Here is a 17,105-nt window from a genome sequence, read left to right as displayed (position 1 = left end):
ATTTTCTTGAGCCCTTGCCAAGCTGTTTTCATCTACTTCCGTCTAACAGAGGGACTCCTACCTCCCCCTAGGTTCAGAACAATTCCAGGGCTTCTTGATGTTTAATTTTATAATTCTTTTCTCCACAGCATTGTGGGTATTTTTCTAACAACATAGATGAGAATAAAAAGGAAGCACACACAAAATATTCTTGATTGGTAGTTGAAAAGAAGTTGTACATTGAAAGCAATGTATTTTAAACATTTTCTCACGTTCACCTATAATGCCCTTTCAGACTACCCAAATTGCTTGTGTGAATGTCTGGTTTTATTATGCCTTCAGATATGGATATCAAAATCTGACAGATAAGTAATTGGCTGAAAGCAATTCATACACTCCTAGTAAAGAGTGAAGATTTTTAGATTTACAGTCTTATAATTGAATTTCCTTAAGTATTATAAATTATCAACTACCTCTTTACTCAATTCCATTGTCTGCTTAAATCAAAGCTAACAAGTATCCTTAGTGGTATAAAAATTTTACAACCTCAGCCAAGTATTCCCATAGTTCTTTCTGTATGCAAGATTGTTTTTTTAAAATTGGCATGAAGAGTATGTGTTCTAAACCATCAAATATGCTAATTAAGATTAGCTCTAATTTCAAATGAGAGATATATGCACTTTTTCATTGTTCATACTAATGTAGAGTCTTGTAGTAGGTCAAAGCAGAGAGAGTATTCTTGAAATATTAAGACAACTAATTCTTCTTTAGATGCTGGCCTTGATGGGTTTGAACTCAAAGGCATATAGGCTCTACTTTTAATATTTTCAAATTTACAAAACAGGGCAGTATTTCTATCCAATCATAATGTGAAAGATAGATTGGTGTTGATCTGTTCCAATGATTGACTGAAAAATGCACTCCATGGTAGACTTCAGTCCAAGACAAATATACTCATCACAAGGACCGATACTATTTGTAAATAGCAAACAGTTTTCAACCACAACAGTTTTTAATTCCTAGACTCAATGATTAAAAATACTACATTCAGGCAGACCTTTTAGAGAATAAATGTCTTTGGTAACAGACTACATTAATATTTGGTCTAAATCCTGTGAGGAGGATCAGGTAACCAGTTTATTATGCAGCCTCCTGAAGAACCTCACAATATATTGAGAAGTTGCATTGCCTCCCCACACCCCTTTTAAAGTTCTCCTTCATTTGAAGGAATTCACTGTGCATACCCTAGTCTCATACTTTAAAACAGTCCAAGGCTGCCTAGGTGGCCAAAAAAATAAATAGCAAACAAGTTGATGTGTTCCGTCAGTGTAGGTAAGCACCAGACTGATGTAAATCTGTGTGGCTTTATTGTGCCTCTCTTTCAGCCTGGACTAGAAAGGAATGTAGTAGGAGAAGTGGGCATTGCGTATGTGTGGGTGTGAACAACAGCTGCCAAAAGAGCCCATTCCTGCTCTCAAAATAGCTTAGAGGAGAATTGAGACTGCTCTAGATCATTTTTCAGATCTGGAATGAGGTGTGCTGTCTTACCAATAGAGCAAAGACAAAATTAATTCATTGGTGGACTTCTGTTACACTCAAGGACCACATTCCATATTTTATTAATTTACATAACAATACTAACTCATATTGGCTTGCATGGTTGTATACAGGCACAAAATTTGACCACCTCTGCCTTCTATTCCAATGTTTTTCATATGGGTAGACTTCTGGCATACATTTGTTAATCCAAACAATGCAGAAATTGCAGTACAGTATAGTATTTCCATCTTTTTCTGAGACTATGCAAGTAATAGAGAGTCCTAATTCCTTTATTAACACAACAATAACAGTCTGTGCTATAAAAAGACTGGATTATTGAAATACAGTTTACAGGTGTAAAGTTTTTTTTCCTTAACATATCATTTGTTGTGCAATCTATCTGTCTTCCTTTAAGTGTTTACAGAACCTTAATATTTTTTGAGGTGATTTCCTTTTTGTTCAGTTTGGTGCCAAAGAGAACATAAAAGATTCCATATGAGATTACATCGCTAAAACCAAAAGGAAAATATTAGGAACAAATATAATATTTTGAGGTTTCTTAGTTTGTTTTACCTCTAATACTGGGCAGACTGTTTACACAAATCATTCTGCTGTAAAGTAACACATAATGAGTTAAATGTGTGTAATGTCACCATCAATCATGTTCATTTGTGTTTGACTGACCAAACATTTATGGCACATTAAATCACTTTCTAATCACATTATGAAGGAGGAGGAACAAACACACATTTCAAGCTTTCTTTAAAAAATACAGAAGTTTCAGTACATTTTCCTGGCAATCTCCTATCTTGTGGGAGACTCCACTAATAACAATTGCCCAGGGAATCTAGGAAGGTCTGACAGTACTTAAATTCAGTGCTCTAAATGAAAAGGGTTGAAGTTCTTTTAGGAAGTGGACATCTTTTCAATGTAGTTGCTCTCCTACAATACACTGTTGATTCACAGCCACCACTCAGTAATAGTTTTAGCATTCAAATACAGTTTTTAGAGTGAGACAGCTTGGAGAAAGAACATCCTTTCAGCTAAATAAACAAACCTTTTGTTGTCACCAATCAAGTTGGATTCTCATAAAGAAATGTGTGTCGGTTCTTGTATGTTTATTTTGCTCTAGATTTTAATATACTCAGAGATCTTTGGAAATTATTTTACGCATTTTACTTGCCTGGACAATTCATTCTTAGTTAAGTGGCAGACATCTTTTTAACCAGTACTAACAGAGCCTTGCGTTCTCCCAATGAACTATTTTACAGCATTTTTTTCTCTCAGTGCCATCCGAAGATGACGTCTGAAGTAATGCAGGTTAAGGTATGTCTGGACACTATTCTGTTTATAACTGTATAGAATCACAGAAACAAGAGCAAAACTGACATTGATAGCTTCCTACAAATCAAATTAATTGCTATTTTTATGCTTATTCTGTGTATATAGAAATACTCAGATGTAATCTGAGTAGTGCCTTATAAAGCTGAGCCTTTGGCTTAAAACTGTTCATCAGTGAAATAGTCCAATCTGTCACTGTACTGAAATTAGTATAAGAATATCTTACAAAATAAGAAAATATAGGATTGAAAGTGGGTAATAAAATGGCTTAAGTGGTTAGATATATCTTCTGGAAAGATGCTACCTTTACATTTGCAGTTTTGGACTTGTCTAAATATTTTAACTACAAATCCAGGTCATAACAGTGTGTGTTTCTAGTACAGTTCCCCCATAGTCAGACATTTGTAGACTTTATCACTTTCTGAATCTCTCCATTTTCTCACTGCACGTTTAAATTCATTATTAAAATAACTTGAATTAAGACTATGGCTTCTGGAGATACCGATATATTTGGATCTCCTTGAGAGAAAACTGATCCTTTCTGATTTTGGAAAGACAGAAGTTGAGCAAAAGTTTCATGTTTACTTCTGATGCCAAGAGCAAGTTCATAGAACAGGTTGCCTCAGTAATTTGGATACATTAGTGTGACTGTTACAAGTGTTTGACATTCCTGAATGTCCTGGGTTGCCAGACCAGACAAGAGTGAGGGAGACCAAAATGATCAGCAAGAAGAATGGAGTTCATAAGAGATACAGTTTTCTTTTGGGATATAAGTAGAAAGGATTAATATCAAAGTGACATATGCTGATGAGTCATAGACAGTTCTCAGGTTTGGCTTTACTGAAGAAAAACAGCTTTTTTTTTTTTTTTTCCTCCTCCAGAACATGAATAAAGATGCAAACATCATAACTAGAGACAGTAAAGTGCAAAGCCCAGGCTTGTTTCCATATTGAAAACTGGCATTTTTTTGACATACAGGAGTCTGCTGTCTCCAAAGGATACCTTAATAAGAATTTCAGGACTTCATAGGAACTAAATAAAGATTCACTGGTTTGCACTGACATGTGCACCTCTGTGAGAACAGTCCTGGCTTTCTCATCTGAGGACATTAGGCTTTTTTTTTTTGCTTACTTGCACAATGGACTTGAAGTGGACCATGGCCTACCTTGGACTCCAGTGGTTCCCGTCCCATTAATAACACTCATGGGATTGGAAACTGACCATCCTTTACACTTGGAATCAGTGTCCCAGCAAGGCATGAGCGAGGAAACACTGACCGCTGCAATCAAGGCCTTGATCTAGTGAACTAGTACAGCTGCCTGTCATAGAAGTCTAGGAATAACTGGGTTAAAATTTTGCCATGCAAGTTCAAAAGAGCTCCTTGAGGAGAAACAAATACACAAATTACGTAGGAAGTTCAGGCTCCAGTTCCAATGCATGTTCCTTATTTATTCTCACAGTGAGAGGTCCACTAGCCACTTGATGTAAAAGACCAAAATGATCAGTCCTTTTTTCTGGGCACTTTGTTGCTATATAGGACATATATAAATCACATTTTCGTTTTAGCAGCAGAGGCTTCTCTCATAGATAAACATGTGGTTTGTCTAAAACAAAGCAAAACACAAAACACCAGAAATATCTCCCTAGATAGCCAAACACTTGCTGAATAAAAATAAAAACATAACTTGACAGAACCTGGCTCAGTGCCCTATTTGCAGCTGAGAACTTTTGTATGGAAGTGTACACTGTTTTTTATGTCTTACAAAATCTGTTAATGTGTTCCTATCTGTTTCATATTTGAGTCATGTTTCCTAGTCAGCTCTCTGACAAACTGAACTGCAGACTAATACATTCTAATGAGACAAGATATTACCTTTATGAATGACCTCATAGAGAAGAGGTTGGCTAACATTGTTGAAAGCCCTGGTGCCAGGCAGCTCTGGGCTATGAAACCCAGCTTGAGCTCAGCAAGACAGATTGCATCATCCCCTTCTTTCCAGTTCCAGCTTGGGATATTTAGCAGATGGGCCTGGAAAACAAACAGACAAAAAAATGTCCCATAGGCGAAGAACCAGAAATACTTCCTCAAATACAGTACAGTATTGAAGGAGATAGCAGTGAAAGATTTTCTTTGTTAGTGGCTTGACTTTTTCTGAGATTGCAGAAGCAATCCAGGTATTTTAGAGTTTAATTCTATGCTAAGAAATGCTCCGCTCTTACCTATTATAAACAAAATCTTACATCTCTCAAGCCATATTCTGGCTGTGACACTCTGCCAGGCCCATCCTCACACCTGAACGAACGACAGCATCTTGTAAGGTTTTCCTTCCCTTCTGTATATTCCTTTTACAGCACTTTGAGCTAGTCTTTGACTGATAAGGAACATACATAATATACAGGAATCTAATACAACTTAGATTACAACTCGTGTGAAGCTGCAACCTTTGTACGACATTGTCATTTAATAATGTATAGAACATCATCTGTCTTTTCTATTTCATTCCTTCCACCCTGAAGGATAGCACTTAGTAAAAATCCAAACTTTTTTCTAAGACTGCTATTTATAACGATAGAATAAAGAAAATAGCTGATCGAGACACACCTCCAGTATTGACACTAGTCAGGTATTAATACAGTTCAGTTATTGGCACAAGTCTATTGGATTCTTTCTTCCATCTACCTTGTACATTTGCATAGACATAAGGAAACACAGAGGCCTTCATGCTTGTTTCCCTTTGTAAGTTAGTATCACAGTTCAGTGCTTTGATAACAGCTATTCTTAATACAAAGGAAAAATCCAGTATTTAAAAGATCTTCCCCTCTGAGCCTGTTTAAAGCAGAGAAACACCTTGCTTTTATTCTATAAAAAGGCAGGCTCCATCCATTCATGTACAGGAAGAGGACATCACAAGCAACAGTAAGTGCTCTTGTTCTAGCCAAAGGTTACAGGTATAAGGAGTTGTTAGCAGTCAAACCTTCTAAGTACCAGGATTATTGCTGAATTACTATTTAATGAAGGTCTACCCACCAAAGCTTTTTCTCCAACACTGGGCAGTGGTTGATGCTTTTAGAAACAATAAAAGAAGCAGGTCACATATGAGCAGTCTGTCCTCTGATAAATTCTTCCTAGCCTGTTAATCAGCAGTTTATGGACTTCCTCAACTCAGGATTGAATGAATTGACTTCATTGTGTTTAAAGGCCACAGATTTACCACCGAAAATTTGACAAATTCTTTTCCAAAGTGGATTTATAATTTTGATCTCCATAAGATTTTTAGCAACAATTTCCACAACTGAATTATGTTTTATATGAAAAAAAACTTATTTATTTTTGACCTGCTACTTGGCAATTTCAGGTCTACATTGTCATGCAAGAAACAAAAAAAATCACAATAAATCTCCAATAAGACAATAATTCTGCGCAATTTTTTTCTAAGTATCCACAAAGAACTGACTTCAGATGACTTGCCTAGAGACCACCAATTCATCTTGGGTAGCTCTAGTGTAATAAGCTGAGCAAAACTTATAGAAGAGGTGTGTTTAAAAGCTCATCTGGAATCAGTAGCAACTATGGACACTGCAGCTTTGAGAATTAGACCCTAGGCAATTAATAAACATCAGGATTTTGACAAGGTTCCTTGCGTATATAAATAAAACTGAATTACTTTGTAATGGGACTACATGCCAAGGCTTATTAGGATGTTTTTGTTTGGAAAGAAAAATGCTTACTGTTGGTGGAGCTAGAAAAATTGGGTATGAGTGAATGCAACACAGCAAAAAAATTCTGTGGACAGACACTGTTGGTCATCACATTACCTTATTGTGATACTGCAGCATCTGAGTGATAATTCTTATCTTCGGATGATAATTCTTTATTGAAATAACTCTAAAAATAAAAGAAAAAATAATTAAAATAACTTTTAGCTGGTGGGGTATTTGGATAACATATCCCAATAGTTCTACTTCACTGTGTTGTCAAGTCCCCACAACTAAAACTGTACCCTCTTATTCACCTGGCTGTAAAGCATACTGATTGAAGTCAGACCTGGGCAACATTTACATCTAGTCAAATTCAGTTAATAACCATCGTCTAATACTAGAGAACATGAAACTTTAGGAATTATTCAGTTGAATGGTTTGCTTTTATGGAGTTTGCAGAAAAAGAGACTTGTTTTAACAGCACTGTTCAGATACTCTGTACTCATTCTGGCAAATAATACACTGGCAATTATTATGTCACCTTCAGTGATTACCTTCATGTCTTTGAATCAACATAATTGATCACATTTTCCAATGATCAATGTCTGAAAAGAATCCCTTTCATCCTGCCCCATCACATATTATTTATTTATAGTTGCTAGACATTCATCATATTTAAATACCTTGAATAATGATTTTGTTTGACCTAAATCCACACGCAAAATCATCTTAAGTTTTATGGATTATTCCAAAGCTCAATATTGAAACTGATATCTGTACACTGAATTTATAAAATATGGGGCTACTTCCATAACCTTCAGCTTGCCTGCATTCTTAACTATTTAACGAGCCTACGATATACTCAACTGTGTACAGATTAAAAGTGGCTAGAAAGAAAAATATTTGAGAAATTAGTAGATTGATAACATGTTATGAAGAGAGGAATATACAATTTAAAAATGCAAAAGGCATTGAGCAAAATTAAAGAGAGAAACAGGCCAAAAAAATCAGTTCTGTATATAAAACTAAAGGTAAAAAAAGAAGATAAAACAATCAAAACAAAAAATAATCTGGATTATTATGGAATCATCAGTCTCAGAAGACTCTGAATGCCATAACTATTTACATTGGTGTTTTGCAGGAAGTATCTTGCAAACTGCTGGTCTGGCTGGCGCTTTGAAGCATATCAAAGATAGAGCATGATACAGATAAAAAAAAGTAGTATGCATTATTTTAATTTATGTTATCTTTTGGAAGTTGAAAAGATTTTCTTTCTAATTTTCCATTTCTTGCTGAATTATTTATTTAAACATTCAATTTTTTTGAATTAAATTCATTTAAATGTAACAAAACGCAAGAGAATTCCACTCTCAAAATAACACTTTTGCACTTTATTACATGAAATGTATTAAATCTATTAAGAATGCACTAATCTGCAACCGGAATATTTTTAATGTATTTATGCAATTAATGTAAAAATAAAGTTTCTCACATTGCAACTCAAAAGCATGTTTGAAAAATGAAATTAGGCATATTTAAACCCTGTGCCTTCCACAGACAGCTGGATGACTTGCACACAGTGAACTTTTTCCAGAGGAGCAATTTTATTAATTTTTTTTTATTTCTCCCCTTCCTTCAATTCACAGCATGCAAACAACTGACAGGCCAGGTTCATAACACTGGCCAACAGTATGTTAGAGAATTTTTAACAAATCATTGACATTTAAATTTTAAAAAGGATAGACTGCTCTCATTAAAACTAGGGTTATAGGAACGAAACACAAAAAATGGAGTGGCTTAAGTTTGTTGTAACTCTATCTGCCATCTACTGACCAAGTCTTTCATCTCCTTCCTTCAGAGAGTATAAGGAGGAAAGCAGGACAAGATCTGGCGGTCCCTAATGTGGTAAGTGCCTTGTGAATCAAAATAAGCAATGTTTGGTCTTCAGTGTAAAAAAGGAGGACGGAGCTAGGAGACCACTGTATCCTTACCATCATGAAGTGTATACGTTGTTATCCCCCAAGCAGCGCAATTACTCTTACAAGCAGATACACCAAGGAGCAATGAAGCATGAAGCGATTAAGGGTCCTTCTGTTCCATTGTTAACAGCAGCCCATGCAGTACATGCACTCATATAACATATTGTTGCAACAACATAACTGCATTCCCTTTCCCTTCATTTCTATTGGGACTGCGTTCAGCTATGAATACTTAAACCCCAGGTCCTGCAAAATTACTTAGAGTACCAAAGCTTGTGCTCCAAGTGTCTCTTCTGACACACTCTTTCTAAAGCAGCTAAATTGAAACAGTTTAGGTAGGAATTTAGGGTATCCTCATCTCTGAACGTTTGAGACAATCTTGTAATCTGTCCCCTAAAAAAAAAAAAAAAAAAAAGATCCTGCAATGTTCTTCAAGTGCAACAGATCAGCACTAAAGCTGCATATGGCTATAGCCTATCTGAACACCTGAAGTTAGCTAATCAGAGTTAAGAACCAAAACCCTATTAAAAACTAATGAGTTTACCTCATAATATTGGAGGCATCTTCAGCATCTGGGTCAGCACAGTATTTATTGGCAAGGATTAGGCACGCATCCGCTGACTCTATCTGAGACACCAAAGAAAAAACAAATGTAAATAGCAACATCTCTTTCCAGCTTTCATCATAAACTATTAGGGAATCCAACACTGCCATCATGAGTGTGAATGTCAGTTCTTAATACTGCTAATCAAAAATCAACTCAGGCTAACCTGAGTTAATGTGAGTGATTATAACAGCTCTCATATACACATAGCAATTTATTGAAACTTGCTTATGATGCTCTGACCAGGTCAGTAGTTCAATTATTGATTCTTACTTTGTATCAGCTGAGGCATGAAGGTATTAATGGACATATCTTTTGTAACCAGATACTGAAATTTAGACCCTAAATCCATAGGAAGTCCCTGTTATATCAGTACACTTGTCCCACAAGTCCTGCAGTTTTGTTTGGGAATTTAAGTACCTTTCTGTTAGAGACAGGAAGAGGCAGCTGAACTGATGATTTACAATCTGAGCACCAGTTTTAGAAAGCATGAGAATTGATCTGTTCACAGGACTTCTATGTTCACACAAACCTTAGCTCCATGTAATTCAAAGCAGATGACAGAAGTATTTTTCAGTGTATACAATGAAATACCAACACAAAGAATGGTGAAATACAGAACACAAAACACTAACACGCAATTTTACGGTCATAATTAGAATATTTTGTTCTGATGAACTGTAACAGCGTGTCTTGGGCTACAGAAGGTTAAGCAATTTCTGCAGTCAAAACGGACAAAATACACGATTAGTACTCCAGAAAGTGTTAACATTGCACTAAAATATTATTGGCTTAAATAGCCAGTTTACATTCCATTTAAAAAACAAAACCAAAAAAAACCCCAAACCACAAAACCCATAAAAGAGTTAATGCTGTATCTGACAGCTTGCCATCTTTTTTTTTATTTATTTAAGCTTCACACTTTGCTTTAAGAGTACAAAATAATTCACCATAGAGAATTCTAGACTATAAACCCATCTCATTTTAGCTACCAAAAAAATCTTAAATTGTGTTGTTTTTCCCCAGGATTCTAGACAACAGAAAAAGGGTTTGACAGGTGAAAAATTATTTGCTAATTGTTCTGATAAAGGTAAGACAATAGCATTTTAAGCAATTACTGTAAGACAATGTTCTATTATATCAAACACTAATGTAAAATAGGCTCTTGAACTAAACCCCAATGAAAAATTCATAAACAGTTCAATGGAATGGCAGACTGTATCTTTAGTCACAGTGTTACTGTAGCTTTGAAGGTCTAAAGATATAGGGAAAACAAGGTTTCTAAGGATAGATATTATAATTTATTAGGCAAGCTAACAGAGATGGAAGAACAATCTTTTGGGGTTTCATGAAGGAGATCTTTACTGTTTATTTCCAAATAATGCAATGAGTACTTTTTAAAAAGTCAATTAGCAGGAGAACAGAACAACAGAGCAGTTACCTTCACTCTCGCCAGGTCATGGGGATTAAGGACTGAACCCTGATAAAATTCCACCTGAGTGAAGTGTCGTTTAAAAAGAGCTTCCAGCTCAAGGTTAGGGGAGATACTGCATTGGGAAGAGGAAGAAAACACAAGAGCAAATGAGAAGTCAGTTTCCATAACAGCCCCATTTCCATCATTTATAAACCAACCCATTTATTTATTCTAGGTATTCAGACTTCTGCTGATGCTTTTCCTGCAGTGTGGAAACAGCGTGCACTACTTAAAAAACATACTGCTTTCCCTTCCTTACTCCTGCTTACAGCACTTCTGGCCCACTTCATTGTGCTACTCTGCACCTTCCTCACTTCTCAGTTTCTCACAGATGTGCATCCAGTAGAATTGGTGCAAATATTTGAAAGCATCCTCACACAACATTCTCCACAGAAATTGCCTAGTAAAACAATCATCCTCTGCACATCCCCACCATTCTTAAAACAGCTGATTGCATCAGAAAGCTCAATGCAAAATCACTAAAACCTGGAGAAGGAACTCTATAGGGACCCTGTGGCCTGTATGAGCTACAATTAAAACAAACATAATTATACTATGACTTTCTGTCTCATTTCATTTTGCCATAAACAAAAAAAATTAAATGGATCATAATCTATTATATAATGTGCCACCAACCTTGTGAATACCTTTTCTGATGCCACTCATTAAAACAGAAGGGATTTAGTAGCTACATAGTAAGACCGTGAGATCTTTGTCATGCCAGATGCTAAATTTAATAAGAAAATAAAACAGACACATGCAACTATTTGTCTGTGAAGGTACAGAAGAAAGCAGACACAAGTAGCCAGGTGCTAAACTCCCTTCATGTGCATATGCAGTTTTCCTGATTCCTATCACCATGCATTTTCACTGTGGAAATCTGGATCTCTGCTTTCCTCTCAGTCAATTCTTGTTATTACTTAGAGAGGGGAAACAAACAAACAAACAAACAATGTAGTTACTTGCGGATATCATCTCTAGTTCAGTTTGGAAGGACTAGATAAAGAAACTGTGCAAGTGCTGCTGATTCTTAGTCTTTCAGCTTCCTTTGTTGAATCAGCACAAATGATTAATTTTTTAATCATTTTTTTTGACTAGAAGAAAAGTGCAGAACTTGTTGCTAAATGCAGAAATATCACTCATTTATAGCTTGCAACACTTCTAAATAGATGCCATTCCAGAGCAGAAAAGACCTCTCATACTGTCTGTCTCTCTATCACATGGCTATTTCTAGCAGCTTCTCCCATAGGCACACCTGTTTGCTGTTCCATTACATATAATGCAGAGCCTGCAACAGCAACCGCCTTAAGACACCTTGCCAAATCCCACAACAGAGAAATGCAAGAGACTATGTGTTTGTAGGTAGGTATATATGTGTAAAAGAGTGGTACTAATTATTACCATGACAAGAATTTCTCTTCTATCTTCAGCAATGTATCTCATTTATATTAAAACTAAATCTGCACCTTCACTTTTCTTCTTATAAATATTTTGCAATATGAAACAAGTATTTTTTCCTAGTGAAATCAAAGGTGAAAATGTGTTTTCAGATAGCATAAGTTCATATCACATACAGTATTTTTCACTAATTTTACTGATTTTACCGATTTTGGTAATTACACTAGAAATATTTAGCACTAAAGAAAATTCTCACATCTATTTATTAATATTTCAATATTTTTTATTTCATAATTCCATTCCCACTTCAACTATGTGTTTAGCTGTCTACCTCACAATTGACACAATTGGGTCTGAAGTCTGTCTGCTTGAAACACCTACACTTATCAATGTGTTATAAAAAAAATTGCAGAAAACAACTCTTTTTTCAAAATACATTGTTAACAAAAGTAATTGCAAACAATTTTACGCTTATTTGGAGCTTGAGAGTTCCTCTATCTTCCCCCAAAAGATATGGGTTAATTTAATGAGTTTCAGTAACAAATGGTAAGACTAATCTTGAAAGATTACTCACTTATGCAGAAAGACGATTTCTACGTTGACATCATCCCTATCCTTGTGCAGGAAGTCCTTCAGGAAGTTGGACACACTTTCAAGTGTTATGTGACCACAGACAACTATGTGCCTGTTACAGAAAAATCAGAGTTAATCTTGCAAAGAAGGTAAAACAAGCAAACAAGCAAGCAAGCAAGCAGAGAAGGAAATGATAATTTATGGGCCAAAAAAGAGTATTAGTCTCTTCTTGATGTTTCTCTAGATCCTATTCCATGAAGTCAGAGACGTAAAACATCAGTTCCAAAAGGTGCTTTGCAATTGCAAATACATATACAATCTCACCTGCAAAGGCTACTATCAACAAACCATTTGGCCAAGTTGTATTACACATTTAACAGTAAGTGGCATCATTTATACATATGTTTATACACTGTATTAACCAGTCCCTTTCAAAGTCATATTTCTTTATTACACACCTTTCTCCACATCTTTACCTCCTCTGCTGAGATCTACAGTTTAAATTTTTGGTTTATGACATAATGAGACAGCAAATCTCCCTAAAATGATTGATTCACTATTTTTCCATGGTTGAAAACAGACACTTATGCCAATGAAGGCAGTGCAAAGCTTGCCAATTATAGGCCATAAGCAGTAAACAAGAAATATTTCTCCTACTATAACTCCTACAAGGAGAGTACTTCACAATAAGAAATCATTATTGCACCATTGCAACAAATTGCTTACAAAATCAAATTTTGCACAGACTGTGATGTCACAAAGGTTTCTACTACTCCACATTTCCATTATGAGATGTATCCAACCATGTAAGATGGAAGCACAATATATACCTACATACACATTCTTGAATTCTACATGTGAAATTCTGAGAGGCTGAAGAGAAGGCCTAGGAAATTGCGGTCTTCCTGACTTAAGGGATCTTTGCTCCTTTATTATTGTAAAGAACATCCTACATTGTCTCACAACTTCCTTCAGCGAATAAACTCAACTCCAGCTTCCATTACTGTCATTGGTTTAAGACAGATGGTGATTTTGGTATGCCTATTGCTAACACTTCCAATAACCACATTGCTCACAGAAGTCAGGAAGAGGGACAAGGTGGTATAGATAGAATTCCTGAACTAACAGAAAGTCAGCTTCGTTACAGTCATATAGCTTATGCACAAACTCTACAAACACACAATTTCACAAACTTATTTGGCACTTGAACTGCCACATGTGAAGCAAAGTAATTCCAAAGGTCTCACCTACTTCATAATTGTGTGGAAAACTCAGTAATGCAGAAACCTCATTGGCTGGAAACAACAAATAATAGGTGGAAGCAATGATTACTTATGTAATGGGCTATAATAGGAGTCTGTTCTTGCTTCATAATTTGATGCTTGATTAAATATGTGGAAAAAGTGCATAGAACTCATTGGAAAAGGAATAATTATGCAGAACAAAGAATAAATCCATAATATGCATCATGCAGTGAATAATATCACCATCATGTACTGTTACTTTTGCAGTGGTTCAGATGGTGACTAGAAAAGCAAAACACAATAAACTATTATACCAGTTCAGCATACCTTAGGATATTGCTCTACTGTTATCACTTTTATAAATAGCATCGTATGGAGTTTTAAAGCTTTATTTAGAAATATGATAAACTCCTTTTGCATGTTGCATGAGTTCCTAGTGACACCACCAGGACTCAGATGTAATTTTGGAAATAGCAGCAGTCAAAAAATTCAATGGTTTCATTCTTTTTAACAGGCAAGGAAGATACGTTTATACGAGACTCTGATCAGGCTGGTTTGTATTTAACAGCAGACCCAATACTATGAATTTTATTGCTAAACTAGCTATCCAGAGTGTCTGCTTTGGCTTCAATTTTAATCTAGGGTTTTGGTGCAGTAAGTGTACAGAGCACTGAGTTCTCGGACTGTAAACACTTAAAACCACAAAAAATCCCTGAGTTAGAGCTTTCCTGTTTTATGAGGTAGTAAGCACAATGTCAGAAAACAAGATATAACATGTATTAGCTCATCCTTTTTTGGTGCAACGGGTCCTTAAGAGGTTTCCTCTGGGACCTTTGCAGCTTGGCAGAGTTTGCAGCAGCCTCTGTACTGGATAAAACCACGCCTACATAACCCCTGCAGAAGCACTCTTCCTCAGTTTCCCTAGTGGTCAATTGCCTGACCTGCCAGCACTGTGTGTGCATGTGGTACTGCACTCACAGTTAGGTCAGGATAACAACCTTCAACACATTAGGGTAAAATATGATTTCAAGCACTAAGATTCACTCCCCACCAAATGGATGAATCTCCATCCAATACATTAATGTAAATGGAAAACCTCAAGAACATTTACTACATCTAAATTCTGAACAGGCTGTGTTTGATACACTACATTACACTAACATATTGGGAAGTTCTAGCTGTTTTCCAGGGTGTAAACCCATCTAGCATCAAAAACCACAAAGGCCCAAGAAAATGATAAATAGCAGCTAAAAATATTCATTTGTATTCCTTATACTGTCTGTATATATTTTCTAAGATGACTAATTTTAAACTATGCATATTATTTTCTTCAAATGTTTCCATCTATTACTAATTAAGAAATTGAACTTTCCATTTGCATAGTTGATGCATTATTTTTAATAATAGAAATGATTCCTTCTTAGAGGCAACTGCTTTGTACAGATCTGTGCTGTTAGCTTTAGCAGGGTCTTTTCCTGAATGCTCTTGTGCTACACTGCATTCCTGTGCAGAAAATTTGCTTCCTTCCTGGGAGATTTCACTTCATAAGGGTTCTCTTCTGTCATTAATTAGAGTCCACATTTTAAAAATATGGGTAAACTGAAGAGAAAAACTACAAGCCAGATAGAGTGTGCAACCCAAATTACTCTATTGCAGAAGAAATTTTCATAGGAACATAAGATTACAAGATAATTCAGGTTGGAAAAGACCTCCAGAGATTATCTACTCCCAAAACCTCCCACTAAAACCAGATGCATTTGGTACAATAATTCAATCCTGTTATGATTCTCATTCAGTAGGGTTTCATAGCAATCTGCTCCAGTGAAAATAAAACATTTGGCTGTCAAATACTCTTGCATTTGAGCATCAGGACTGATTGTTTTGGAAGTGTCAGAAGGCATCTGCACCACGGTTTTATTTTAGCACTCTGATTTGGGTCTGGACATGATCTGTTCTCCTCTTCTTTGCTGTTCTTATATAGTGCAAGACAGTGTCCTGAGCAGTGATTGCAACAAAACCTCCTGTTTTTCAAACAATATTTTCTGATGAGATACTTGCATTAATTTTTGGTTGAAAACTCGCACAAACCCATCTCTTTTTAACATAAATTATATTTTTGCTTAGAAGTAGAAGAATTGAAAAGAGATTTCCTACTTGCCCAGAGAGAGTTATTAGGTACATTATTTAAGAAAACTTGGAGACCTTATATTGTTCCAATCTGTCCTGTATATGATTTGAAGATTTATAACTTCCTCTGTTTGTTCCAATAACCATTCCCTGCCCATGTACCACCCTTTTTTTTCCATGCACCAAGACTTTAAGTAAAGCCAATATACTGGATATCTTTTGCTTTGAGCTAGAGTTGGTTGGTAGAAAAATATTGTATTAATAATTTTGGGTCAACAAAAATGTCTAACCTCTGCATTAAAATTTTGTTTATGAAAAACCTCAAAAGTAATACAGTATTCAGCTAAATTATTATGATTTCCATTTTTTTTTTTTTAATTCCTTAAAAACAACACTTAGAAATTCCCTCACAATACTGAAAAGCATGATTCAGGAATTTAGACATTTTTATTGCTAATAAATATTCCGGAGGACTAAGTTTTCTGTTAAGTAATAGCTGTCATTGTTATCATGTATCAGAGGTGAAACTGGTTTAGTATATCAGTGGGAATCCATATTACATGATTGTGATGCTGCAAAAAGAATCTTTTACAGAGAATCAAAAGCTTACTAGGAGCTATATTCTATCAACCAATAAAGCCAGACTAACACATTCTCTCCCACATGTACTTATCATTCTCAAAATTAATTTCAGTAACCAAACATGAAAAATGAGTACAATTCTACTCAGTGGATTTCAACTGTGATTCTACACAGTTGAAATTCTCTACAGTACCTAATTTTTTTTCCACTCAAGTATTGACATATTGATACATTTGCTAAAGATACACTGGCTTCTTATAAAGTAAACAACAATGGTGATAAAAGGTCCAAAGCTACCACAGATACAAACAGTTTCAGGAAGAAAACAAATGAAATAAGCAAAAGCTAAAACATCTAGAATTCTGACATAATTGAGAACATACACTTAATCCATGTAAAAAGCACTGTAAATGAAAACAGATCCACTGTGAATAGGATTCTTCAAAAAGGATCTTTGCATGGTTCTTCCTTCAGAGGACACAATACGAAAGGGAAATCTTGTGCCTGTTTATTTTGAAAGAAATTATATCCATTTTATTGGAACAAGTATAAAGAACTTGAAAAAG

The 17,105-nt window shown here is 35.5% G+C and overlaps 1 protein-coding gene across 28 annotated transcripts in view; it reads right to left on the bottom strand.

Annotated features, from left to right (window-relative positions):
* KCNMA1 (potassium calcium-activated channel subfamily M alpha 1) overlaps nucleotides 1-17,105 on the bottom strand; it is a 529,204-nt gene that overhangs the window by 142,697 nt on the left and 369,402 nt on the right. For all 28 annotated transcript variants that reach the window (XR_012650088.1, XM_075025663.1, XM_075025664.1 and 25 more), the window contains 5 exons: nucleotides 12,588-12,698; nucleotides 10,583-10,688; nucleotides 9,082-9,164; nucleotides 6,676-6,745; nucleotides 4,733-4,888 (listed from right to left, as the gene is read on the bottom strand). Coding sequence is in view for 27 of the 28 variants with exons in the window: in XM_075025663.1 (XP_074881764.1) it covers nucleotides 4,733-4,888; nucleotides 6,676-6,745; nucleotides 9,082-9,164; nucleotides 10,583-10,688; nucleotides 12,588-12,698 (526 nt within the window). In the remaining variant the exon portion in view is untranslated. The remainder of the gene's footprint in view (nucleotides 1-4,732; nucleotides 4,889-6,675; nucleotides 6,746-9,081; nucleotides 9,165-10,582; nucleotides 10,689-12,587; nucleotides 12,699-17,105) is intronic.

Source organism: Buteo buteo, chromosome 4, assembly GCF_964188355.1.
Source record: "Buteo buteo chromosome 4, bButBut1.hap1.1, whole genome shotgun sequence".
Lineage (NCBI taxonomy): Eukaryota > Metazoa > Chordata > Aves > Accipitriformes > Accipitridae > Buteo > Buteo buteo.
Note: the sequence above shows the minus strand (reverse complement) of the source record. Positions and strands in the feature narration are given on the sequence as shown.